Source organism: Scardinius erythrophthalmus, assembly GCF_964197995.2.
Source record: "Scardinius erythrophthalmus genome assembly, chromosome: 11".
Taxonomy (NCBI): domain Eukaryota; kingdom Metazoa; phylum Chordata; class Actinopteri; order Cypriniformes; family Leuciscidae; genus Scardinius; species Scardinius erythrophthalmus.
Window position 1 is genome coordinate 9,680,166 of NC_138231.1, and position 27,995 is coordinate 9,708,160.

Here is a 27,995-nt window from a genome sequence, read left to right on the forward strand (position 1 = left end):
TGGATTGTAGTAAAAGTAAAATGTATGTGGTTGACGTTAATAAAATGTATTTAACGGTTTTTGTTCTACAAGTTACAACATATATTGCACACAATCAAACCTAGATTTTGAAGCTGTTGTCTTTTACAACAAAACAAAAAGTCCATGTTGCTAACAGTTTGTTAGATAAGGACTACAACTCCCACAAGGATACAAGTTTACGTGCTTTAGGAATCGGACAACAGTTGTAGTCTTTATGTAGCAACTTTCGCTTGTGTATATTTTAAAATTCTTTTTTTACAGTCTATGATATTTACCATAAAATATGCCCTATTACTAAATCATAATATGCTAATTAGAGCCGCTCCTATTGGTTGTGTGGCTGAAGCTGCCCTGGTAATGGGTGTGGTTTTGACAGCAGACGCGTGTGTGAAACGGTTGTGTAGGACGCGATATTTCTGTCTAAACCGAGAGGTTCTCTGTGTGTGCGTGTGTATGCGTGTACTGGACCTACATTTGCACAGTACCGCTGATATGGAGCCCAGACAACAGGGTGAGCTTACTTTCCGATCACTTTCATGTCTTATGTTCTGTGAAAATCCTGGAAATGTGTTTGAATAGCCTACTTCTGTAAATATCGTTTCACTTTGTGTATCCTTAAATAACTTGAGTAAAGAGGCACGTTTTGTTGTTTTTAAGTTTGCATACCAGAAAAATACATAAAATGGATTAAAACATAACTAGCCCAATAGTACTCTTTTATATAAATATCAGCTACTTAAAAGTTATCTATACATACTTCTCTAGTCATTTAGGCTTCATTCTAATGATGTGCATGAGCTTAAGTCAGACACGTGATCAAGTTTTTCCAGGGATCTATTGCCAAAACACGTAAACAAATGAGAGAATTAGATGGAGCTCCTCCCTCTCATGTTCCTTTAGGTGCACCGATCTGGACAACCATGTGACCTTTCCATTTCATTTCCACGTGATTATCCTGAGCTAAATAATTGAAATCTTGTGACCAGATATGTTCCAGTGGGAGTACCAGTGAATTGGCTGGCCTTTAACTAAACAAAACTGTATAAGTAGGCTACAGTAGTACTGTAGTATAGACATCCTGTTGGCACCTGGTACTGCGTTGCTCCACCAATGTAGTGCAACAAACTCTAATTGCAGGGTTGGGCAATGAAAAGTCATATAAATACCATCAATCTATCTCGGTGTAATAAGACTTCTTACACGTTGGTATACTGTGGTCCTTTTTTGCCCTGAAGCGAGAAAGAACCATAACCTGTAACAACAAGACCATTGATATGTGCTCCATGAGCAAACCTATTTAGTATATTACAGTAAACATTCAGAAACTAACAGTAACAAAAGTAGTATAGTGTATTGTATAGTAAATGAAATCATGTCAATAAATAAAACTCAGTCATTTACAACAATAAATGTGAATTTGACGTAGCTTTGCAGTGTTGTTGTCTAGTAGTACAGTACAGTAAAGTTAAATTAAATGGTAATTTATGGAATAGTGTATTTTATACAAGTTTTGACTTGACAAAATACAAGTAAATTTTAAGTATAACCTATTAGTTCAGTTTGTGAACTGGAAATGTTGCCAGTTGCTGAATTGAAAACATACTAGCATACTACTCTTGCTATTTCTGTCATAGAAAGATATGGTAATAGTACAAGTAGTATCTAGTATGCAGTTCTGAATTCAGCAAACGTATTTTTGAACCCAGTATAGTATAGTATAGTATAGTATAGTATAGTATAGTATAGTATAGTATAGTATTGGATGGCACAGTACAACCCTGAAAACAGTGTATTCGTAGTAGCCTATGCAGTTGTAGTTTAATTTTTTTTTTTAATAAATGTATTTAAATCAACATGTTCAGTAAAGTCAGTGCATCTGCATTGTTCATTCGTGTATTCAACCTTTAATATCTGTTTGTTTTGCCAATCGTACTTCACAGAGCTGTACTCTAGCGTACTGACTTTTGAAGCTTTAGACTGGGGTAAGAGCTTGCTGTGCAATGTAACGAAAGTGAATGTGACAAACCCAACCTCTGTAGTCTGTGTGTGTGTAGATCACTCATTTCCCCCTCTGAGCTGATGGGTTGTCTACAGCTTTTTCACATAGGTGCTTTTAGATGGAAATAGTCTGAGATTTTAGCACATTTTAAAACTTGTAGACACTGCTAGACCCTAGAATTGTGATATTATTTGATTGACAGACACAGACCCTTTGTTAATCTTCAAATGCATGTCATGTTGAGGTTCCTTGAATGAGTCAGCATTGGTTTGATTTGCATGTCTGTGTACTTGCATGTTCTTTAAAATGTGAGTGCCATATGTAATCTTTTTGGATTTGGTGTTTCATCAGCTCATGAATCATTTCATGCATTGTTCTTCTTATTTTCAATTTGCTGAACCAAAGAAGACAGAGAAACTTTCCATGCAGGTAGGTCGCAGAAACATCTCATTTCATCTGAAGGATGTAGCTTAGCTTAGAGTTATAAAAACAACCCATTACACACACTTTGCATCCTCACCATCTGGAATCTGCCAGTCACTAAATACTCTGTCGTGTCTCTGTGCAGCAGTCAGACGGAATTAAATCCAGTCAGATAATGACTAAGGAGAAATCCCTCAGATTACTTCGGCAAGGCCAGAAATGACGCAATTCTTCACTGAAACCATGCTCTTAAATTATACTGCTTTATTTCAAGCTCCGAATAGATTGTGTTGCATTTTGTGAAAAAATCAGGATTTGTTCCAGTTGTCACACTTTTCTAAGACTTGTTGTTTAGTGCCATGAAAGTTAGCATGTTAACTAAAACTATTAAAAGTCATGTCCATTAATTGATATAAGGCTAAAATAAAATAAATATTAGATGAAAAACTAATGAGAATTAGAAATGTTGTCTTAACTATAATAAAATAAGTTTGTAAGTTGAAGTACTAAAATTACTAAGACTGAAATTAAAATAAATTAAAGCAAAATTTAAAAAAATATTAAAAATAAAATGACAAAAGCACTTAACAAAATTACTGAATATTAAACTAAAATGTAATTAATAAAAAAACCTATTAAGCTTATTTAAAATATCAATAAAATATATTAAACTAATAGCCTATATAAATATTATTATTATTAAAATGTTATTACATATTATTTTAATAAAACATTTTTAAAAAATACTATAATAGTATATACACTCACCTAAAGGATTATTAGGAACACCATACTAATACTGTGTTTGACCCCCTTTCGCCTTCAGAACTGCCTTAATTCTACGTGGCATTGATTCAACAAGGTGCTGAAAGCATTCTTTAGAAATGTTGGCCCATATTGATAGGAAAGCATCTTGCAGTTGATGGAGATTTGTGGGATGCACATCCAGGGCACGAAGCTCCCGTTCCACCACATCCCAAAGATGCTCTATTGGGTTGAGATCTGGTGACTGTGGAAGCCATTTTAGTACAGTGAACTCATTGTCATGTTCAAGAAACCAATTTGAAATGATTTGAGCTTTGTGACATGGTGCATTATCCTGCTGGAAGTAGCCATCAGAGGATGGGTACATGGTGGTCATACAGGGATGGACATGGTCAGAAACAATGCTCAGGTAGGCCGTGGCATTTAAACGATGCCCAATTGGCACTAAGGGGCCTAAAGTGTGCCAAGAAAACATTCCCCACACCATTACACCACCACCACTAGCCTGCACAGTGGTAACAAGGCATGATGGATCCATGTTCTCATTCTGTTTACGCCAAATTCTGACTCTACCATCTGAATGTCTCAACAGAAATCGAGACTCATCAGACCAAGCAACATTTTTCCAGTCTTCAACTGTCCAATTTTGGTGAGCTCGTGCAAATTGTAGCCTCTTTTACCTATTTGTAGTGGAGATGAGTGGTACCCGGTGGGGTCTTCTGCTGTTGTAGCCCATCCACCTCAAGGTTGTGCGTGTTGTGGCTTCACAAATGCTGCATACCTTGGTTGTAACGAGTGGTTATTTCAGTCAAAGCTGCTCTTCTATCAGCTTGAATCAGTCGGCCCATTCTCCTCTGACCTCTAGCATCAACAAGGCATTTTTGCCCACAGGACTGCCGCATACTGGATGGTTTTCCCTTTTCACACCATTTCTTTGTAAACCCTAGAAATGGTTGTGCGTGAAAATCCCAGTAACTGGGCAGATTGTGAAATACTCAGACCGGCCCGTCTGGCACCAACAACTATGCCACGCTCAAAATTGCTTAAATCACCTTTCTTTCCCATTCTGACATTCAGTTTGGAGTTCAGGAGATTGTCTTGACCAGGACCACACCCCTAAATGCATTGAAGCAACTGCCATGTGATTGGTTGATTAGATAATTGCATTTATGAGAAATTGAACAGATGTTCCTAATAATTCTTTAGGTGAGTGTATATAATACTAATAGGCCTATAACACTAATATATGCAATTGATTTAATATTTAATATAGTTGTTAATATAGTTGTTAATTTTTTTGAAGATTTGCATTAAGTTCAGAATTTGGATTTCCATTGATAGTTTTTGTGTCATTGATGAATCAAGATGAATATAAAAGTCATTCACACTACTTGCTGAACAATTGTTATTATTGGCTATTATTTATAGTTTTCTTTCCATTAGGCAACTGAAAGCATTAACATTATGTATTATGGTTATGGGTATTTTGACTTGAGTATTATGATTCATTCATTGTTTTCAGTTGTCAGCAGTGTTATACATAGATTTACCCAAGATTGTTTGTTTTTTCCCCCACTCATCTCTGGTTTGTGTTTGAAAGCCGTTGTCTTTCATTCCTCTCAGTGGGTGATAGTAATGTTTTTTTCATCTGATGAGGATAAGAATGGCCTCCTCCTCCACACATTGCAATCTTCCTCTGAGGACAGTGAAGTGATTCTTTGTGAGTCAAGAAGGAAAATGAGGACACTGAGAGGGTTGGACAGAATAGTAGCGCATAGTCCAGTGAGCTTGAAGAAGCTGAACCGTCAAGCACACTGCCCTATAGGGACACTTAGTTACTCAGATGACACACCGAACACCATGACACGACTCTGACTTGCTCACCCAGACATAAGAACATGAGAAAGATGAACTCTGATTGGCCCGTTAATGACAAAAATAGAACTGAAAGAAAATGCACAAAGGTTTCTCTGTGATTATCTCCTCTATTGCATTTACTGTTATTTTAGTCATTACAAGTCAAACTCATTTCAGCGAATCGGTTCTTTCAAGTAGTCCGTTTCAACTAACCGATTTAACCAATTCATTCAAAAAGAACCAACTCGAAAGAATGATTTCTTCCGTATACGGTTTCTAATAAAAAGATACAGATTTATATAGATGATCAAGATGACCAACCACTTGAAGTTGTCTTTGGTTATCTAGCTCAGCCAGGTTCCCAGCTTCAGGTTCAGTTAGTCTAGATTCAAGGTTGATCTAGAAACCATGTATAACCATCTGCCATCAGAATCGGGATTTAGCTGGGGGTTTTCAGCAGAAGCCATGTTATTATTTTAATTGGTGTTAAAATAAAATTGTTTTGTATTATAGCATTATTTTTTCAAATGATCTTGGCTTAAATCCGATATCTCCGCATTTCATCTTGATGCTGTTGAATAAATCAATTCAATATCACGCAGTTCTCAGTGACTGTAGACACAGTATTGAAGCAATGGAATAGAAAGGGTATTATTTTACATATTTATAATGAAAATGATCCTCTGTTCTTCTTCTTATTTGAGACACAGACCCTTAAATAGATTTAGGGAATCTGATTCATGGGGTAATTGGGAGGTTGATGCAAGGCATCAGGAAAGTTACTAGGCAACCTGAACAATGAGGCGGTGGAACTGTGAAATAATTGCTTTTCTTCTGAGTTATGCTCAAAGATCCAACCCTCAGTTTTATTCTATAAAAAAAACTATTATATCTAAAAGCAAATAAAGCATCTTACAGACTGGAGACATACTGTAGAGGTGTATGCAGTGTCTCAAATAGTGTTTTCTTGTGTGTATACTGTCATGTTAGTGTTAATTTCTTAATATCTTAATATCAGCGATTTTCCTCTGAAAAAGTCATTGTGTCTCTGAATTGTCATACTGATTATTTCATATTGTAAATGTCAGCCACACATGCACTATGTTGGAGACTGTTTCCCATTATAATATGACATTTAAATATCCAGACAAAAATGTAAACAGTCAAAGCTAATTTGTCCATGGTGATTTTTGTAAGTCTGTTACCAAATTAAAACATTTAGTTAAATTATATAATATGCTGATTAATTAATTGAGGGTACGTTTACAGGACAATGATATACTAAAAACTGAAAAGTTTTTCCTTTGAATTGTTTGCGTACAGACAACACTATTGTCAAAATTATCTCCGTTCACTCAGGTCCGCAAAAACGACGGCATTATGCATGCCAGGCCAGTAGTTGGCGACATCACTTTGTAAAGAAACACTACACTCATATAGGCTACCCTGGTAATACAGAGTTCTCGCGAGAGCACAAGTTGAATTTGCTCAGCGAGTTCCTCTGGTGTCGAGTAATGATGCTCATTAAATATGCCCCTCTATCTGAGCTGCACCAATCATATCGGGTTATCTGATATATGCGGGCCAGAGGCGATATGACGACAGCGCTGCGACGTCAAAGTCATTAGTAAACATTGCAACATGGCTATGGATGAACACCATTTGTTTGAAACGGCTTTGGCCGCTACAATGAAAGATTTAGACTTTTTCTCTAAAAGAGGAACAGAAGACGGCGCTCGAATCGTTCCTTTGCAAGAAGGGCGTTTTTGCTGTTTTGCCGACCGGATACGGTAAGAGTCTAATCTACCAGTTAGCTCCGCCGGAAGCTAAGCGATAACTTGTTGTGATTGGTCGTAGTGTTATCCAATTGCGTGCAGTGAGATTTTCAAATGCATGCTTGGTGCCGCCCCTCGAGCTGGCCGATTTTCATTAGTCGAAGCCAGACCATTAATCTTTCAGATTTAGGTCTGGTTTTCCGGGCTAACATTCATATAGACTGAACAAGTAATACGTATGTGCATGACGTCACCATTTACACAAAATTGTGTTTCTGTAGTTTACAATGAGTTGATAGCAGTATCATTTTCAAAAACTTGCACTTTGAAACCCAAATTCAAAAGTTTGCATTTTCAAATGGCCCCCAAAACGTTGTTGTCATTGTAAATGAACGAAAACGCATAAAAAGTTTTACGTTTTTAGTTTAAAATTGGGGCGCGTAAATGGCCCCTTAATTTAATCATGAAAATGGTGTCGTGTAAACGGCCACTAAAATTTCATCACAAATAATCAGGTTAATATGTGCGGAGAAAATCTATTTTTGTGGTTACACTTTATTTTGGTAAACTCTGTGTTTTCTGGCATTCATTGCAAAGTCTTGTTTAGTGTGACACTGCGTTTCTGAGTTACCCGTATCGTGTCTTTATCCCTGCTTTCCCGTATTTCAATGTTTGCCTGTCTCTTGGACCTTGTTTTTTAAGTTTGGACTGTTTGCCTGTATGTTTGACCCATCGCCTGTTACATGGATTATGATTTTGAATTGCCCTTAGAAAGCTGTGTTTGGATCCTCAACCAAAGTCTTGGAGCAGTTTGTGACAGTAGACTGTTAGGTTATGGTTAGGTGTTAGGGTTAGTAGACTAAGTTTAGGCTACATGTAGTTGCAAAGTTGCTTATAGTAAGTAGAATGTCTCTTGGGGGAGCATCAAAATAAAGTGATATTAAGCAGACAGTCTATTAATACACTTGCAAAGTTGCAAAGTTAAAGTTGAATGTTAAAAGTGGACTATCAAAATAAAATGTTACCATATTTGTTCATATTATGACATATAAATTAAGCTTTTAAAAAAATAATTGATGTATGGTTGTTAAGGTGTTTAATGAGACCTGAAAATCTAAATGGGTTATACTGTGTGCTGAAAGCAAATATAGTTTGAAGGACAGATGAAGAGCAGTGGAAATGCATAATATACTTAGTCTGAAGTTAATGTCTTATAGCAAGCACTGAACCATCTTGCTTTAGTTTTAAACATGTAGATATGATCTTCTGTATAGGCATTGTGTGTGGTGTAAATGATGGATCTGGGATCTCATTCCTGAGCACTTTTCTTTTGCTAAAACCGTTCTGCTCTTCTACCTGCTGATTGCATTAGCCTCTGAAAGTGTATCACGCGTTTCATACCACAGCACTCTAATCAGTTTCCCAAGTAATGACTGACCAGACCTCCAAGATGTGACTCTTGTTTCCTTCTGGACAAAAACAACCTCAACGTTTATTCACATTACCGGAGGCATATCAAATGCATTTGTGCTTCATCATTTTCTAGCTATTGTGAGGTTTAGTTTTTGATCTCCAACATAATTCTTTTAAAGAACAGTTTTAAGTGAATTGTAAGAAAAATTCACAGTCTAATTTTAAAGGGGTTTGAGTTTACAAATAAGACTTTGTAATTTCATTTCAATGTAATTTCACTCTTCAATAAACACACTTAATGTAAAATATTTATTTAAATTGTCTCGCATGGTATGCAAATCCTGCAGATCTGTAATTTTCCTTTTTTGCATGTTATGACTCAATGTAAAAAGTGCAAAGGAGATACAGTATTTATACCTGTTCTGACCCTTAAAAATGACTTTTATTTGTGAAAAAGTGTAGTTAGGTTGGGTTAGGTTAGTATCGACATGTGATCCAGTTTACTGTACTGTAGTCAATGAAATTTACTGTGCTGTTGCTGCACAAACAGTCTGCATTATCTCGTCCAGAACATACACCCTTGATTGGAAATCATGTGACTTAAGCTTTTCCGTTTTTTTCCAAGGGGTTTGAGTTTACAAATAAGACTTTGTAATTTAATTTCAATGTAATTTCACTCTTCAATAAACACACTTAATGTAAAGTATTTATTTATGTAAGCCATGCCAGGCATGTCTTGCAATGCTGAAATGAAACTGATACGCATAATGGTGTTCTGAGTAAAGGATTTTGGGGAACTGGGTTGAGTTTTCAGTGATAGTTATGGTAATCAAACCATATTCCTACTTTCATGTCCTCTTCTCTTTACTGTACTAAGTTTACTAAGGTTTTAGTCCTCAAATGCATGAGAGAATACTACTGTTTTGGTCACTAGTCTCTGTGTCAGCATGTCAGCTATTATGAAATCAGCCTTTTGTTGCCTCAAAACATACTTCCATGATGCTTGTAAAAATGCCATCATTTTGTAAATCAGTTGACCACTTCAAAGGATTCATAATGTGATCTGATCTTAAAAGGTTAGTTCAGCCAAAATTGTCTGTCATAAATTACTCACCCCCATGTAGTTCCAAACCCGCGCGACTTTTGTTCATCTTCGGAACACAAATGAAGATCTTTTTGATGAAATCTGGGAGATTTCTGTCCCTCCGTTGACAGCTACGCAACTACCACTTTGAGTTTGGTGCTTCAAAAAGTTAATAAAGAGATCATAAAACTAATTCATTGAGTGGTTTAGTCCAAAATTTTCTGAAGAGACACTATCGCTTTATATGATGAACAAAGTTATAGTTGCGTAGCTGTCAATGGAGGGACAGAAAGCTCTCAGATTTCATGAAAAAGATCTTCATTTGTGTTTCGAAGATGAACGAAAGTCTTACGGGTTTGACGAAATGAGGGCTGAGTAAATCTTTTTTGGGTGAACTAACCATTTAAAGGAAACATGTAAAGCTCTAATATAACTGTTACCTTCAGATGATTGATGTGGCATGTTTGCAAGGTGTTTTCAGTCTTTTCGTCTTTTTGTGTACAACCTTTCATTAGAACTGCAGAAATACACCTTCATTCAGGGGTGAGGCAGGGTAATTACATAGAGAAGGTGATGGTTAAATGTGTTTAAAGGCTTCACTGCTGTTGTCACACTGACTGAGGGGTAGTTTCTGTATACTGGCAAATGCCATTTAAAGGTCCCGTTATATGCCCCTTTTCACAAGATGTAAAATAAGTCTCTGATGTCCCCAGAGTGTGTATGTGAAGTTTGAGCTCAAAATACCCAACAGATAATTTTTTACAGCATGTTTAAATTGACATTTTTTGGGGCTCAGAAAAACGACCTGTTTCAGTGTGTGCCCTTTAAATGCAAATGAGCTGCTGCTGGACGGCACAGGGGGCGGAGCTTCATCTCTCAGGACAGTTTCATCTCACGGAATGATGATAATATCAGAAACTCTCAGTAACGGCGTTCATTTCGAGTCGGACAATAATGCCTATAGAGTCAGAGTGCTGTATAGAGATGAAACAGGTATGGTTTAGTAGCTTAATTACGGTTATTATAACGTATTTGTCATCTGCTTGTATGTATCCATTATTTATTAATAGCCTACTACAAGTCTGCTGTCTGAATGATGATCAAACATATACTGATGAGTTTAATAAAGTTTATTGTACATCACACAAAAGATGAAGCGTCAGTTTTACTTCAGAAAATCACCGTAAGAGCTGAGTAAACACAGTAGGCTAAGTTATAAGAAGTGCGCAAGTAGCCAGTAGAGTTGAGGGAGCATTCCTGTGGGCGGAGGTTAGTCTAAACACGGTTCTGGTGATGTCAGTAATGCAGGAAGTAGAGGGGTGTAGTCCAAACGAGCCGTTTTATGTAGTCAACTTCTGTTAAATAAAATATCTCGCTTGGCATTGAACTTTGAGCTTTATAATTTTACAGATATTATTTATACTCTAACAACAACATTACACACTAACTAAAGTTTGAAACATGGGATCACGTAGAACGGGACCTTTAACATAATGGGTGAACTTGTGTTTTAGTTTACCTAAAACTAGCTGTTTCCATCCGTTCTGAATTTATATTTTGTGGAAAATCATATCGCAAAAAATAAATTTACTTTGCAAGTAAAGTAGTGATTCCATTCCAAAAAGTTAAGTTGTATGCAAATATGGCAATTTTATTCACATCGTGGTGTTTACATCCAGCATTTTAAATGCAATCTCACAATTTGAATACATGTGGGCTAAAGAAATTGTAGGGTTTCAGAAAACTTATAAATAAGTCATATGAACTACCATTTAAAATTTGGGATCAGTAAGATTTAATTAAAAAAAACAATTAATACTTTTTATTCAGCAAGGATGCATTAAATTGATCAAACTTGACAGTAAAGACATTTATAATTTAACAAAAAAATTCTATTTGAAATAAATGGCATTATTTTGAACTTTCTAGTCTTTAAAGAATTCTGAAAAAAATGTATCCCCAAAAATATTAAGCAGCACAACTGTTTTCAACATTGATAATAATAAGAAATGTTTCTTCAGCAGAAAATGTGCATATTAGACTGATTTCTGAATGATCATGTGACACTGAAGACAGTAATGATGCTGAAAATTCATATGTACATTTTCAGGTTGGAGTGGGATAAATAAATATATAAAGGAAAACATAACTAATCTGATTCATTACACCCTTATCCTTTAATGATGAGTTTTTGGCTAAATGGTTTAAGATTTTTGTCATCCTTTTAGCAATGGTGGATCGAGTTTACACAAGATATTTCTGTGAAATCAAATCTGTGAAGAATGTGTTCTCATAGATTTGTACATATGACTGAGACATGTTAACAATAACATTAGTTCTTCTATTTTTGTACATTTATTTCCAGGTTTGTTGGACAAAGAGTCTCTAAAGGAAGTGGATGAGGACATGGTGTCAGAGGTGGACCTCAACAACACTGTCACAGAAGAGGAGCGAGAGGAAATGGAGAATGAACTGACTAAGGTACTTTCCCCAATGTTTTCGGGCTGTAAACTAGGAAAATGAGTTGCAGTGCAGGCACATTAAGAGCTGTTTTATCCTTAGAAACAGTGTTATTCTGTGAACTCGAAGGCCACAAAGCTCAAGCAGAAATTGTCTCGCATGGTATGCAAATCCTGCAGATCTGTCATTTTCCTTCTTTGCATGTTGTGACTCAATGTAAAAAGTGCAAAGGAGATACAGTATTTATACCTGTTCTGACCCTTAAAAATGACTTTTATTTGTGAAAAAGTGTAGTTAGGTTGGGTTAGGTTAGTATTGACATGTGATCCAGTTTACTGTACTGTATTCACTGAAATTTACTGTGCTGTTGCCGCACAAACGGCCTGCATTATCTCGTACAGAACATACACCCTTGATTGGAAATCATGTGACCTAAGCTTTTCCATTTTTTTCCCTGGGCTATTTGATCCCCCCAGATCCACACAGTCCATTAAGCCATGTAAGGCTGACGTTAACTGTATCACAGTACTTGTGTGTGAGACAGAAAGGACAAAAATAGTGGACAATTCAAATTAAAACTGCATTATTTGTTGTTCAGTTGTACATTTTCTAACTGTTATATATAAATCTGAAGAGCATCACAAGAGCTTCTCAGCCCCCAACCTTGACCTATTTTCCCTCTGTCAGTTAGAAGAAGAAATCACTACTTTGAAACAAGTCCTGGCCTCCAAAGAAAAACGTCACTTGGAGTTGAAACAGATACTAGGGATCACACCCTTGAGTGAACTACGACAGAACTTCAGCAAGAGCTGGTACGACATGCAGACCAGCACTGCGTAAGTACAGTAGTGTTTGCTAAACCCTGTGATTAATGTCATCTTTCGTTGTGGCTTATTGTGACTACAGAGGCATGCACCTTTTCAAGAGGAAAATAGCGGTGGTTATGACACATGACCAAAATGATGGAGAAAAAAACACTTTTTAACAATCTAGTAGTTCCTCAGATATTACCTTTCGTATAATGTAGCTTTTTGTGAAAGTAAAAGGTTTGCAAAGTTTCAAAGATCGAAGTGCATGATAAATGGAGACAAATAGAGAACCAATTCTGAGTCGTCAGTAGTTAGTGCCGTCAGTAAAGTTACACTTAATTTTAAGGTGACGTAGCTACATTGAACTTACTCAAATATGTACTTAGTAATATTACTTAACTACATGTATTTCCTATATTACGATTAGGGTTTGGTTTACTTGTAGTTAAGCATCATTTACTGTTATTACTATACTAAGTACATGTAGTAACGTGTAACTTAAAATAAAGTGTTACCCCTGTTTTTTATTAACAATAACATGCTTCCTTCTTGAGAATGAATTGCAATCTGAAAGAGCATTTTGAAACTGCTGTGTTTCCCTGCGTCAATGTATATTTAGGTTATTGCAATCATGATGTGATCCATATCTACTTCAATTCACATTCAGTTATACAAACAGCGCCTGTCTGAGACACACAGCCCATTTGCACGGTAATTACGTCATTGCGACAAGGCTTCCTGCACATCCCTCTTTCGCTTTATACTTACACACTGAACATAGACATGATCAAATGGCCTATTATTGTCAATGAAAGGGAAATAGTGTAGAGGCTTACTTAAAATCACTTCTCATAGTGAATAACAGCTATTCTGTTTTTAAACAGATTAATACTCAGGTTACAAGCATGATGAATAGAAACAATTCATAAGCAAAGATTATGTGAATTTATGATATCAGAAAAACAGTTATTTATTATACATTAATTCATTTAGCAGACACTTTTGCCCAAAGTGTTGCCCATTCTTGTTAGCTCTGGTGGATTGACTTGATGAAATGTTATTTTTTGGAAATCAAATCTGCTAGAAAGTTTGCTTATAGAACAATTCTATAAACTAACATTCCATGTCTCCGGACTTAACTTTCGCTATTGACACTTTAATTATTTGACACTTAAACTTTTTTTTTTGTATGACTGTTTAACATTATAATCGTTAGAATAACATTAAAGGGTATGTTTATATGATAATAAGTTTGTCTAACTCTGTTTATATCCCCATGTTCATCTGGTCATTAAGTTACTACAGTGTCATGGTAACTAGCATCTCAAATGAAAAGCCCTTCTCATGTCGCAGTTGGCATGGGCTGAGAGGGACAAACTGATCAGATGGCGTCTTCTGACCGATCTGGATCATTTCTGTATTAGTCTGAGTGACTCATTCTCTCATCAATTGACTAGATTTCCAGCTCCTACAGTAGATTGTTCTTGGGTCAGTGCTATTATATGTGCTATTATTCAAAGCATGTCATCAATGTGATTCACCTCACATAATTAAGCTGCGAAATGCACCTTGTAGCATGACTAGTTCACCCAAAAATAAATATTCTTTCATAATTTATTCAGCATCATGTCATTCCAAACCTGTATGTCTTCCATAGAACACAAGAGGTTTTTTTCGCACAGTTCACACTGCACTTTTCCTTACGACATGACAATAACAATTAGACAACATAACGTCACTATAGAACTAATCCAGACTTGTGTACTATAGTCTTCTGAAGTCATAAGATAGCTTTATGTGAGAAACGCAAGTTTTTGTCTTGTCTTGTGACTGAGCCACTTTGGATACTGTATGTGTAAAATGTTATTAAATGTGGGAGTTTTGTTGAGGAGCTCTTTGGTCAAAAGGATTTTGTGACTTCAGTACACTGGTTTAGATTAACTTGCTGTCTAAAATGTGATGGGACTCTCAAACAGACATTTATGAAAAAGCATAGAATAGGAAGTCACTCACTCTTATCCGGGCTCAACGAGGAGGATTTTTTGTATTGGCCCTGCCCTGCCTTAAAATATAAGGTTATAACACCATTTTTCAGATACCAGTGAAATTTCAGTGAAATTAGCATTATGAATCTACTGTTCCCTTTGTGGACTATCTTTTTGTATTCTCTATTGAAGCAGCATTTCTTCCTGTTTTGTACGAGATCATACAGAAAAAGTGAAGTAAAGTTCTTCCTGATTATAATTCAGAAAAGGCACCTTTTGTGTCTGTAAGCTACTTGGTTTAAAGTTTGTTCTTGTTCTCCAGTCTTCTTTGGGAACTGGCATGTCTAATATTTTAATGTCATGTTTAATGCACTGTAACATACACTAAAGATTTAACCATATAGGGTACAACGGGGCTAAAGGCACAGTCCATCCTCACGGACTGCAGAAGATTGGTCAGTTCTTGCTGTGAGATGTTACTCCACTCTTCCACCAAGGCACTTGCAGGTTCTCAAACATATCTGGTTGGTTATATGTGGTTTGGGACTGCAAGGACGATCACCTGTCTCCCTGTAGCACTGTCAGACATTGCAGTTTATTGCTCTGGCCACATCTGCAGTCCTCATGGCATGTTCACACACCTGTAGGCATCTTTCTCCTGGTGGTTTTCAGAGTCAGTAAAAAGATCTCTTTGGTGTCCTATTGGAACTGTGTCTTTGTCTGCTACCTGGACAATGTTAGTGTCTTAAGGTGCACAGGTGCATTTGCAATAATTGTTTTTGGTTTATTGGTCAAGCATGAAAAAAATTGGTTAAACCCTTTCCGATAAAGATTTGTAAAGCTTATTTGGATTTTATTAAATTTTCATTAAACCTACAGTATCCTGTAAAAGGGACGCTTCTTTCATTGCTGAGTATATATACTGTGTACATGGGGTCATTTCTACTATGTATTGTGTTTAAAAAATGGATACTGGATTAAAGAAGGATTTCTATAAAGGGTATATCAGATTTCAGAAATATATATTTTTCTGAAATATTTTGTTCCATTTTACTTATCAGTGACAATATTTGTTATTTTTGTACTGTTCTGGCAGATACAAAAAGACATCTGAGACCCTGACCACGGCAGGACAGCGGACCTCAACTGCCTTCAGTAACCTGGGCACTACCATCACCAGGAAGTTCGGGGATATTAGGTACAATGTCCCTTCCCCCTCTGTCTCTTTCTGCTGTCCCGTCATCCCGTTTTTTTTTTCCTGTAGGGATCTCTCACAAACACATAGTTCACACATGCTGTGTATGTTGCACAGTGAAATGGCAGTGGTCTTGAGGCGCTTACCTCGGACAGTCTGATTGAGAGGCACGTTTGTGTTATGTAAGCCTCATTTAAGCAGCTTTCAGTGGGCCAGATTGGAGGCAGATCCAGCTGGAAGAGAAATAAGAGCTTGTGATGGCATGAAGAATTTACCAGCTCCTCTTCACTGGCTTCTGGATGGTTGAGACTTTCTGTGACAATAGATGCTTTCAGAAGTGTCACAGTCTACAACAGGGTGATAAATGATTGACTGTTGACAGTTTGTTTGAGTTATATTATAATGGTCATGCTTTAAAGATGGCCATCTTAAACACTGCAGAAAATCAATATATTAACCATTTTTCTTAATGAATATATATTCTTAAAACAAGATATTGAGAAGCAACATTTTGTACTATAATAGAACTGTTGTCAGAATATATGTTATGCATTTATATTTTTTTCTAATAAGCTTATATTAATATGTATGCATAACAGTATATTTATTCACATACGTCATTTATTATACATATAATATATATATATATATATATATGCATTATTAGTAGTGCTTATCAAATGAGAGTTTCTTGTTTTAAGGATGTTTAGGTAAGTCAGAAATATAGATAAAAAATTGGCAAAATATAAGAACTTTTGCAGAAGTGTTAAAGGATATTCATTATGTTGTATGCTCTTATTGGTGTATTTTAAGACAATTTTATTCATTAATGAATTACAGAGATATAATACTGAAAATCAATGAAGCCCAGTTCTAATTTATTACTCACTCCTGCATTTACTTTAGCAAAGTAGTGTTGATTTTACTGTAGATCCAATACCTCCTACCTTATTTTACTTCAGCATGTTTGGCCTTCAGGTACTGTATCCCATGAGGTATGTGTGTTTGGTTGCCAGTGTGTGACGCTGTCTCTCTGCATGTGTCTGGGGGGTTTTCTACCTCATGTTTGCAGTGAACATTCAAAGAACAATGTGTAGCCTTGCATGCTCATCGGCTCCTAGCTATAGCAGCAGAGCGCATGATGATACAGTTCACACTGGATGACAAGTAATGCTTTTTGCTTCTCAGGATTTCATCAATATCTTCTACTTCAAAAATGAACTTTTTATTTTGTTTAAATAATGATAAATCTTATTGTTGTGCAGTCCTGAGTGCTACGTTCAGCCTACTTCATCAGTCCAAAAATGGCAGTATTGGGAATGGTTAATGTTCATTAGCAAATGTAATATACAGTGGCCCTAGAAAGTACACTTAAGTCACACTTAAAAATGTATGAATACCTTTGCATTAGATGCACACTTTTAAAGCAGAAAATTTCACAAGGTTTCCCATGACAAAACAATTGTTCAAAAATGAAGACAAAGTATTTGTAATTTGTGTGAACTTGAGGGAAACTGACTTCATGCATCGACCAAAAATTAACTTAACGCCAGTTGGCCAAAGTTATTTTTTGGTGTTCATACATTAAGTGTAACTTAAGTGTCCAAATAAATTTTTGTGACCTCTGTATTAAAATTCATTTACAAAATCAGTTGTTGTGGTTTGAGTCTCATATGACCAAATGTTGCATGGCCTATAATCTGTCAGCAAAAATGATTTACAATGTTCTTTCCCTATCTCTGATGCGCACCAAAGGTCGCATTCCATTGGGTAAGATATTGTGTTCATAGATCCCAGATAGAGATGAGCGATAGCTGCTTTTCGGTTAGCATCTGCATGATGCATGAGAACAGTGACGGTGCAGAAACTAAATCTGACTTAAAGACAGGACTCCCATAAATAATCAATATGGGTCTGAAGGGGTATTCAAATATCTAAGCAGTTAATATGAATATTTCAATACAATTTCAATGAGTGTCAGCCTAACATTGATTCTAACATTGTGTGGAGTCATAAACTCTTTAGAATCGATAATATGAGATCTGAAATGGTTCAATGTCTGAGGCTATGGCATAGGGTTATAGACTGGTCTTATTTTATTTTTTATTTTCAGCAAATCAATGTAGATCCAAAGTCTCCCACTTACTAAATCAGCATCTGTTGCTTTTCTTTGTGAACTATTTATGACAAATAATGCATGTAATGCTCTTTGATAAATAGCAGAACCCCTTTCTTCCACCTGCTTTGAGTAAATGTTTTTTTATCAAGGACGTGGTTTAGTTTCTATGCATAGAAAACAGAGAGTGCAAAATGATCTGTACAGTTACCCAGTTCACATGCAGCTTTCTACCAGTATAGCTATAACAGGAATCTTTGCCTTTATGGGATAGTTATACGTATAGTCCATTGAAAAGTTCAAAACCGTTCAAAAGTTTGGGGTCAATATTTTTATTTTTGAAAGAATTTAATACTTTTATTCAGCACCGATGCATTAAATTGATACAAAGTGACATTAAAGACATCTATATTGTTACTGTTACAAAAGATTTATATTTTAAATAATATTATAAAAATATTAAGTCACTGTTTTCAACATTAATGACAATAATAAATGTTTCTTGTGCAGCTAATCAGCATATTAGAATGATTTCATAAGGATCATGTGACACTGAGGACTGGAGTAATGATGCTGAAAATTCAGCTTTTCCATCACAGGAATGAATTACAAAAATCTGAAAGACCCCGAACTTTTGAACGGTGGTGTAGATGTAGTGAAACTTAAATATAACTAGAATTATAACTGTTCGATTATTAGCATTTGACGTGTCTTATTTGCAATGTGTTTCTTTGTCCATGATGATGATTGAACCTCTCTTTTGCTTGGCCATGCTTTCATGGGACAGCTATTCTATACGCCATTCAATGAGCATGCCTACAATGAGGTAAATATGTGTGACAGCTTGCTTTGCATGTTTATTTCTTTTATTGCATTTAATAAAACTTTTTAAAGCATCCAAAAATGTGATACCACATATATCATATATGCATATATAAAACAGTACACTACAGGTTGAGAGTTTTATACCGTCTGATTTTACCGCCGTGGTTTTGTTGCATCAAATAACTGTAATTAATGGTAAAACTTTTTTATGGTAAAACCTAAAAGGATGTTAGGACTCATTTTGAATGGACCAAGTTTAGAGTTGGATTAGGTTTGGTGAAATGCGTAAAACGAAATTGTCTTTATTCCACAGGAACTCACCTAGTTTCAAGTCCTTTGAGGAGAAAGTCGAAAGCACAGTTTCAAACATTAAGGTAAGCCTGACATAAAATGACCTTATTAGTGGTCAAACACTAACTTTGTTTGTCCCTTAGTTCAGTGCTGTTAATAATTGATCAGCTTATCATTGGGAGTTTTGAACTTCACTGTGCTTGTTGTCAACACACTATCCAATTTTATGAGAGTTTTGTGTTGTGAGCAGTCAAAGGTTGGAGGAACAGGAGGTGCAGGCAGTTTTGAAGAGGTCCTGTCATCAGCGGCCCATGCCAGCGCCCAGGACACCCCTACTAACAACGTAACTGAGAGCGGTGAGCGCTCATGCTGAAGATGTTAAAGGTCTACAGGTGGAACTATGATGCCTCCTAGTGGTCTGGAGACCACAGTGAAAATTGCTCCAGGGGCCCACGACACAGTAATACATGCCTTCAGATGTGTGCTGGTGAATTATCCGTGCAAAATATTTAGTATTTTTGTACGGAAGGAAAACAACCAAGTGGAGCATGTTTATTCTTTAACTTTTCTTCAAAATATATGTATGTTTTTCAAGGAGACTGCCTTTGGTGCAGTCCTGCGTTACTTTATCATTATTTATACTAACTCAACATTGTGTTAACAGCAACAAAGCATGATACATTTCCAGGACTAAAAATAATGGCTGAATATCCAATCCTAAGAGAAGTACTTGAAAGAATGTTTAACTAAATGGATGTTAACTTGCTTTTTTTCTGTCATAAATCTGTTAACGCTCCTTTTCCTGCTGTATACACAACTAGAGCACATGTTTGCTGATAACAGATGCAAACAGCAAATTAAGGATATATGTTTTACTGCAGTCTATTAATTTATCTAATATGCCTGGTGTGAATTATTAATTGGCAACAATAATTGTCACTGACCTAAAATGTATAGCATTATTATGTCCTGTTTTTTTTTTCATACATTTGTGTAAAATGTGTTGCAGCTTTACGTATTTAACATTGACATTTAAGTCAATCGTTGTTTTAAGGAAGAGGATTTCATAACCAAAATCTTTATTCAAAGTGTTGTGTTGAGCTGCGTTCATTGATAATGTTAGTCATTAAACGTTTTTTTTTTTGCAAAGTCACCAAGTCCCAGCTCATCAGTCATGAAATAAAGGTGAACTGAAGTGAAATCATAAACCATAACATGAGGATTCGTTTTACTGTTCCCTCATCATTAAGACCTTCTGCAAAGACCTTCGATTCACTTTTTTTGTTGTCCCTGCTTCATGCTTTGCTTTCCACTTTTTCTGTCAAAATTTCAGAACTGTAGAACTGATTATCTTTACAAACATTTTGAAAGTTGTTAGAATTATTGCAGGACGAGTTGTTTACATTTCCCTTGTGTTTTGATGCGTTTAACAAAGTAAAATCATGTTCAGTGGTCATAAAATCTTCTTTTTATTAAAGAATGTAATACAGGAAGGCAGTAAAATACTGATCAAAAGAAAAGAAAAGTTAAAAAACACAGTTTCAGATATTCCCATTTGATTTTAATAAAAAGGTCGATTTCTATTAATAAAATTACAACCGTGGAAACAAACCATGTCCTGCAGAACATTTAAACAAACAGGAACATCACACAACCACAAACCATGCTTCTGTACAATGAAATAAGACAATAAAACAGAATATCTCAACAAAATAAACACTCTTGTGCACAGACGTGTGGAGGTAGCTTCATTGCCTGACAGGAATGGAGATCATGGTGTTGCTAGGGTGTGAGAGCTTGTGTCAGTGGTCTTCTCAGCAGCATTATCTCCTTTGGCAGCGATGTGGCGAGCTCTTTCCTCATTCAGACTCTTCACCAGACTCAACACCTCTGGGTGATGGAACCTGCCTGTGATGAGAGGGGAAAATCCATCTGAGTCATACAGCAGTCAAAAGAGTTAGGCCGTTTCTCAATATGCGTTCTTGTCTGTACTTGTGTTCTTGTGGACTTGTGAAACGTCATCAGTCGCTGCCTAAGTACCGTCCCAATACACAAGTTTGCATTTTGGCAAGAACGGTTAAAAATCCCGGAAGTGTTCTTGACACGCCCATTTTACCGAGGATGCATAGGTTGAGTAGGTTGAGTTGAGCATAGGTTGTGTGAACTTGACGGCAGAAATATCCCAGCATTCATTTCGGCATTCAAGGAACTAGAGGTCAGTACAGCAAGTTGTTTTTCTACAAGAATTTCGTACGCTATTTCATCACTAAATTCACTTCTGAGAACATTTGATGCGAGAAATCAACTGTGTAGATTTCAAATATAGCCATTTTTCGAAAATTGATGGCGAATCGAAAATGCGCTCAAACGTTTTCTGAAGTGAGAATCTCCAGCGTAGGTAGCTTTATTGTTATTAGTGTACACATTACATAGTGTACAGTTGTAGAGTAATCCCTTGAGCTGAGGGTAGGCTTAGGCGATAAAGCCTGGCTGTTATCGTCAATAATTCTCGTTATGTTTGGGTAATGCAGACGGCGTCTGTGCGGGGGTATTGTTGCGCAATACCAGCAAGAACACATTGTCTCAAACTGTCAGCAGCGCTCTGTGTGCTCGTCACCTTGTGAGTTCATTCTTCCAAGAACAACTAGCAAGAGCATTCTCCCCAAGAACACAAGTCCGTTCTTTGCATTCTTGGTTTTGAGAAACACCCTTAGTGTATGTCCTAAAGACAAATGTCACTATTACCCCTTTTCCACCAAAAAAGAACTGGTTCGGAACTGGTGCTGGTTCAAAGTTGGTTCAACTTGCGAACCTTCTCAGAACCTGTTTGTTTTTCCAATGACTAGAGAGCCAAGCGAATGACATCGTTACATCACTGTGTATGTTGCCATACGTCTTCGCTTTCCCAGAAACGTCACTGTGTATGTTGCCATACGTCTTAGCTTTCCCAGAAACGCTTGCGCCAACTTCAAGCATAACCAGAGCCTGTCTACGGATTCTCTGGCATAACAATAGGCCTATGTCACACTTCCTGCTTCCGGAACACGGAGTAGGGATTCAGAACTTCCGGTCAACAGTATTTCTCAATAACAGGGTTCCCGCGGGGTAATAAAAAGTATTAAATTCTGAACTTGAAATTTAAGGCCTTAAAACGTCTTAAAAACAGCCAGATTTTCATCCGCGGTCTTAAATTTCATTTAGTCAGGTCTAAAAAAAGATTTTACCCTCGTTCGTTTCCAGAAACGCTGGCCGCAGAAAGTTATTACAAAGTAGCAAAAAAGTATTGAAGTCGCTCGCCAAGAGGCAGTTCACATATCGCGTCTTTTTCGCGCTCAAGTTCATTCAAATGTAGGCGCGAGGTAAGCACGCTTATAATAGAGCTCGGGATCGTTGCGTCACGCCGCAATGCATTATGGGAATCACGGTACGGAAGTAGATGTACTGTATAGTAGCGTATATAGATAGGTAGAAAATGAAACAAAGTAGTCGAGTTGCCGAGTTCACGTGCGTGATCATAGGTACTAAACCTATGCGCGTGAACTCGGCAATCGATTACTTTGGACTTCACCAGAAAACAGGATGTAAACACAGGTATTTGCGCTGGCTTAAATAACATCATTTTTATACATTTCTTTCACATCTACTGCAGTCAGATTCACTCGTGTTCACTCAGAAGGAATCACTCACATTTTCTGTGCACTTGTAATGACACATCAAAGATGTTAAGAGGCTAAAAGCAGGTTTAAAACTTGCCCCATTGAAGTCAACAGGGTGCAAATTTTAAAAATAGAATAACTCGGTGTAGGCTAGGCCTGTCGCGATAGTCGATAAGTCGATTAATCGCACGATAAAAAAAAACGAGCTCGATAATTTTTCCGGCCGCGATAATTCCATTTGCATGCTTGTTTGTTTTCCTCGTCTCTCTCTCTCTACCAAAGAGACTGGATGACCACTCTCGCTCGGTTCTTTAGCGTATAGGAGGAGTGAACCCTCTTGTTGTCAGTTGCATGGTCTTTGTGTGAGAAGGCGGCGCCGCGGCGCTCAGTCACATGGTCTTTGTATGGGAAAGCGCCGGCGGGAGTGTTTGCGGCTACTGCCGGGAGAGAGAGAAGACGCTAGTTGTGAGTTGCGACAGCGAGCCCGATCACATGAAAATGCGTATCTATACCACGAATGTTATTTCTCGTGCCATTTATACGCCAAAAATAGTTTTTGCGTGCATATGATACGCTCTTTATGGCGTGTAATACGCACGCACTCCTCACCCCTAATCCTAACCAAGTATTTTCAGTGCGTAGCATGCCTTCCCGACAGTACACAATCACTTGACAAAGTAACAGGAGGACAAAGTAACAGGAGTAACAGTGCAAAATTGTGCGATATGGCTTGTTGAGGCTTTTTTTTATTTGTTTACAAAGGTCCTAACTGTCAGTTTTGCCTGTTATGGAATGTATCACTATTTAATAATGTCTAAAGCCTAATGTTTAATATTTTTTGAAGTGCAATTTTGTTTCATTTTATTTATTAACAGACATTTATTTTGTTAACAGACACTAAGAGTCCATTGCTTTCATTGTTTTTGGTTGTTTTGTTCATTTTTTGGGATATTTAAAATGTTTTCCGTTTTCAATGTTTAATATTCTTTAGAAATAAAAGTTTATAGATCGTTGAAAAGGTGTACCTGCATTATTATGCCATTATAATTATATGAAATGAAAATGGTCTCAGAACGACAATATTATCGTTTATCGCGATAATTTCTTGGACAATTTATCGTCCAGCAAAATTTGTTATCGTGACAGGCCTAGTGTAGGCAACACCGATTTTTGTCGTTGTTCTCTGTATTGACAGCACTCCAAATGTACAAAAAAATGAGCTCAATGTTAAAATTGACCGGAGTTCTCCTTTAAGTGCTTCTACATCAGTGTGATTCACCTATAATTTTTAGAGATAACTTTAGCGTAGGGTTAGGGGCAGGGATATGGTTAAAACGGCATGTTGTTCCAGGATAAACGCATCTAATTCTGCAAAATCAGGACATGCGAGTTTGGCACCCCTGATTTAGACAGATATACCCCTTTTCCACCAAGGCAGTGCTGGTGCCGGTTCGGAGCCGGTGTCTACTCGAGAACCAGTTCTTTGTGTTTCGACAGCCAAAGAACTGGTTCTCGGCCAGGAAAATTGGTTCCAGGGCGGCACCAACTCTTTGCTGGACTAGAACCGTTCTTTTCCACGTCATGCTTACGTCAGGGGCTGGGGGCGGGGTTATTGTCGAACTTCTTCTCGAACATAACCTCCGTCTATAGTAATCCAGACGAGCAGCACAAATGTGTACTAAATGTTTTCTTCTGACCCCAAAATAGGATTGCAAAGCCAGGAGAAACATTTGCAGAAAGACGATGTAGTCTGCCATTGTAATAGGCCTATGTCACGGAAAAATTGAAGACCGGAAGTGCGTCTTTTAGTAGGGATACGGCTCTTCCGGTTAGCTTTTTACAATGGCGGAGTCCGATAGATACTGCTGGACCAAATCTTTCCGCAACCTGCCTGAAGTCACATATGACGATGTGGTTCGGTTGGTAAATGAAAACTCAAGTGGAAAAGCGTGAAAGCTGAGGTATGGCTGTCTACGTCCTAACGCAAAAGCAACCCGGTGCACTACAACAACAGCGACGGGCCGTTCGCCAGTAAGGTAAACGTTTCTATGGTAACAGCGGGTTGGACCAATCAGCAGACGCTGCTGCTATGCTTAGGATTGTGGGTAGTGTAGTTTTTTTCATAAGATCGCGGATAAACTCATGGTTTCGGCTCATACTGTGTTTTTTGAGACATTGATCGGATAATTTTTTTCGATCAGCAAACAAAAGTGGGTGGGGGAAGACAAATATAACTTTGTTTTCTTTTTATTATTTAAAGAACACCTTAAGTACTTCAATACCACAGCAAACTCTACTAGCCAAACTAATAAAATTCAAGTAAACAGTACTTTTCAGGAAGTTCCAACAGTAGTATTCAGGTACAAAAATGTAATAATCAAATGTAAAATAGCACTGCAGAGTCGTCAGTGTATAAATTAAATATAATTAATATTTGTTAAAGCCAATTTTCTCTTTGTCTTGTGTTGCTTTGTCATCTTGCGCTTGAATGGTTTAAAATCGCTTGAGTGTTTAAATTGGCAGGACTTAAAAACAAATCTAAAATGTAAATGATAAACTTTCAATTTATGATGGTCAAACTTTGCAATTACTCTGCGAATCACATGCGTGCCGAACGGTGGGGCCATATCTGTGCGGATCAGCTACAATCTGTTACACCCCTAATATAAAGCTATTGCATTTAAATCAATAATTGCAAGTATGAAAACTATAAGTTATTGCAAAATGGCCTATTCAAAAATATGTGTGGTGAGACAGAATTGATTTGTTCATTTGCAGTTCTTTATAGGAGTGAACGGCCACTGTTAGGCACATCTAATACAATTTACTTTGCTTGCTCTTCTTAGAATTACTTATCTAATTAGATCCTGAGCTTAGAAGTTAGAAAACAAGATCAAACCTTCAGTGGAGGTGAAGAACTCCTGGAGTCTTCCAGGTTTGCCCTCCAACTCTTCATATTCATGAGCTTGTATTATCATCTCCAGCTGGTCGAACTCTTTCACCAGTTTGGCTTCTGGACTGGACTGAGCCTCATACTCCTATGAGGGATGCAGTCCAGTTTATAATGTCATTCTAAACCAAAAAAAAAGAAAAGAAAAAAAAACTTGGTCCTGTGGTTTCGTTTTGATCATTTACTGACCTCCCATAAGTTGTAAATCTCTTTCCGCAAGCCATCATCTAACAGGCCTGTGATATGCACCATTGCCTCCTAAAGAGAAAGATCTCAATGTTTAATATGTACACAAACAAAATATTTTAAATGTAAAATTAAACTTAAAACCATCATACATTTTCCCTTCTGTGCTTCTCTGTTTTGCTAACATTGTCTGCAGGAGCAATATCTCCCACAATACACTCAGCCAAGTCATGAACTAAAGCCAGCTTCATGCATCTGTGAAGAGAAGAGATGATCAGTTATGTGAATGCATCTAAATGAACTGATCGTTATTATTTACTTTGCACATCTTTGTTTTTTTATTTTAAATAAATAATTGTATTAAACTTCTAGAATTGTAAAGATGTTTATACATTTTGTACAATTTATGTTGCTTGAAATTAGCTTTCTAGAACATTTATGCATTAGCCTCAACAGTTTTTTTTTTAAATTAAAACTTTGACTGGTATGAATATGTATATGAATTGATATAGAAATAAATCGAAAGAGTGTGACTGAAACAAAATGAACTGCATAAGTGTGAATGAATCCTAATGAATTGAACACGTGTACATGAATCTCGATGATTCACACAAGTGTGAATGAATCCTAATGAATCGAAAACGTTTAAATGAGATGATTTACACAAGTGTGAATGAATCCTAATGAATCGAAAACGTTTAAATGAGATGATTTACACAAGTGTGAATGAATCTAAATGAACAGCGCTAATCTGAAGGAATCTCAATGCACTGCACAAATATGAATAAAACTCGATGAGAAGGATAAATGAGTCTAATGAAGCGAACAACAGTGAATGAATCAAGTGAACTACACAAATGTCAATCAATCTCAATCCACTTCAAGTATGAATGCTTATGAATTGACTCCTCTCTAAAACCCCGCCTTACAGTCGCTAGTAACCAATCATGCTTTAGCAACTGTTGCCACACAAACTTTTGTTTCTCTCACAACAAGGATCTGTGTTTGTTTGGATAGATTAATACACAATTCTATGGAAATTATCGAAAAACACGTTGCAACGTCGTTGAAGTTACTTATAATCGTAACACAAGAACCCGATGAGGATTAGTTAACTTAGTATTTTGTTCATCTGTTTCTCAACCTTATGTGAATAAGCGCGTGCCTGTGGATTTAACTGTCAACCTGCATTCACAAATAAACAGAAGAACATCAACGTTAACAAAGGTAAATATTCGACATATATGTAAATAAACCTCGGTTTTATGACCCCTTACAAACCTTTCTTTGTTGATACTGATGTCCTTTATTGTTAATGCCATCATTGACATTCTGTACATATGATCAGACACACTCTCAGGCTGTTTGATATTTCTGTACACCCATCCTGTTCGTGGTACGCGCTGTAACACAAGCAAGCGTTAATATAGCATACATGTTAACCTGCAAAACATTGTACTATTACGAATTTCACTTACTTTAAGCTGTCCGACTAATTTCATGAATTGTAACATGTTGTCCATTCCGTTGACCGTTACTCCAGCCAATAGAATGCAGAGTGCCGACGTCAACGACCCGGATGTAAAACCACAGCGTCCAATAGAGAAAATTGAGAGAGTAATGACATTCAGCCGCCACTAGATGGTGACAGAATACAAGCAAGTCAATGGAGTCAAGTCAAACAACATTTGTAAGTCCTTCAAAAATAATCAATTCTATGCACACGATAGATAGGTTACAATTTATGAATAAAACGAGCGTTCCTATATGTAAGAAAACAGTGCCATATTCAGTGCATCTTTTTTAATATTTATAGATTTTTTATCATTAAAAATTTAAATAAGTATTTTCATATAATTTAATGAATTAAATCAAATTTTTACCAATTAAAAAGTATCAAAGCATATCATGATACAACATTTGGTTTACTCTGACATATACCATGGGATAATTACTTTTTAAATAACATGAATATGGCAATCATTCACTACCATGCTTGGCAAGTATAGACCAAATAACTACTATTACTATTTTAGGAACACTTTGCAATAAGGTTCATTAGTTAACATTAGTTAATGTATTAACTGACATGAACTAACAATGAGCAACACATTTGTAACTGTATTTGTTAATCTTTGTTAATGTTAGTTAATTAAAATAAAGCTGTTCATTGTTCATGTATGTA

The 27,995-nt window shown here is 36.6% G+C and overlaps 2 protein-coding genes and 1 long non-coding RNA gene across 7 annotated transcripts in view; 2 read left to right on the forward strand and 1 right to left on the reverse strand.

The window, feature by feature from the left end:
* Positions 1 to 386: 386 nt before the first annotated feature.
* On the forward strand, positions 387 to 20,746 carry tpd52l1 (tpd52 like 1). Of its 5 annotated transcripts, XM_081378173.1 has the most exons (10): positions 402 to 532; positions 1,962 to 2,003; positions 2,426 to 2,449; positions 11,703 to 11,818; positions 12,485 to 12,633; positions 15,688 to 15,789; positions 16,749 to 16,781; positions 18,690 to 18,728; positions 19,041 to 19,101; positions 19,269 to 20,498. In XM_081378173.1, the coding sequence occupies exons 1-10, from the start codon at positions 475 to 477 to the stop codon at positions 19,389 to 19,391; spliced, it is 747 nt and encodes a 248-aa protein (XP_081234299.1). In that variant the 5' UTR covers positions 402 to 474; the 3' UTR covers positions 19,392 to 20,498. The 5 variants fall into 5 exon arrangements, with proteins under 5 accessions (XP_081234303.1, XP_081234299.1, XP_081234300.1 ...); XM_081378174.1 differs by lacking the exon at positions 16,749 to 16,781; XM_081378175.1 differs by lacking the exons at positions 1,962 to 2,003; positions 2,426 to 2,449 and having other exon boundaries at positions 418 to 532.
* Positions 20,464 to 27,383, reverse strand: hddc2 (HD domain containing 2). Its single transcript, XM_081378178.1, has 6 exons — positions 27,289 to 27,383; positions 27,092 to 27,213; positions 25,963 to 26,065; positions 25,814 to 25,882; positions 25,574 to 25,712; positions 20,464 to 20,926 (listed from the first exon to the last, which is right to left on the reverse strand). The coding sequence occupies exons 1-6, from the start codon at positions 27,331 to 27,333 to the stop codon at positions 20,790 to 20,792; spliced, it is 615 nt and encodes a 204-aa protein (XP_081234304.1). The 5' UTR covers positions 27,334 to 27,383; the 3' UTR covers positions 20,464 to 20,789.
* The window catches only part of LOC308698249, a 34,021-nt gene continuing 32,803 nt past the window's right edge, over positions 26,778 to 27,995 (forward strand). The window contains exons 1-2 of the long non-coding RNA XR_014031038.1: positions 26,778 to 27,037; positions 27,354 to 27,500. This is a non-coding gene — a long non-coding RNA (uncharacterized lncRNA). The remainder of the gene's footprint in view (positions 27,038 to 27,353; positions 27,501 to 27,995) is intronic.

Coding starts and splice junctions, on each gene's coding strand:
- tpd52l1 (XM_081378173.1), top strand. CDS start 475: ATGCGTGTACTGGACCTACATTTGCACAGTACCGCTGATATGGAGCCC. Junction 16,782..18,689: donor CAGGTACTGTATCCCATGAG/GTATGTGTGTTT, acceptor TTCATGGGACAG/CTATTCTATACGCCATTCAA. Junction 19,102..19,268: donor GCACAGTTTCAAACATTAAG/GTAAGCCTGACA, acceptor TGTTGTGAGCAG/TCAAAGGTTGGAGGAACAGG.
- hddc2 (XM_081378178.1), bottom strand. CDS start 27,333: ATGGACAACATGTTACAATTCATGAAATTAGTCGGACAGCTTAAA. Junction 26,066..27,091: donor ATCAGTATCAACAAAGAAAG/GTTTGTAAGGGG, acceptor TTCTCTTCACAG/ATGCATGAAGCTGGCTTTAG. Junction 20,927..25,573: donor GTTCTTCACCTCCACTGAAG/GTTTGATCTTGT, acceptor CTCTCATCACAG/GCAGGTTCCATCACCCAGAG.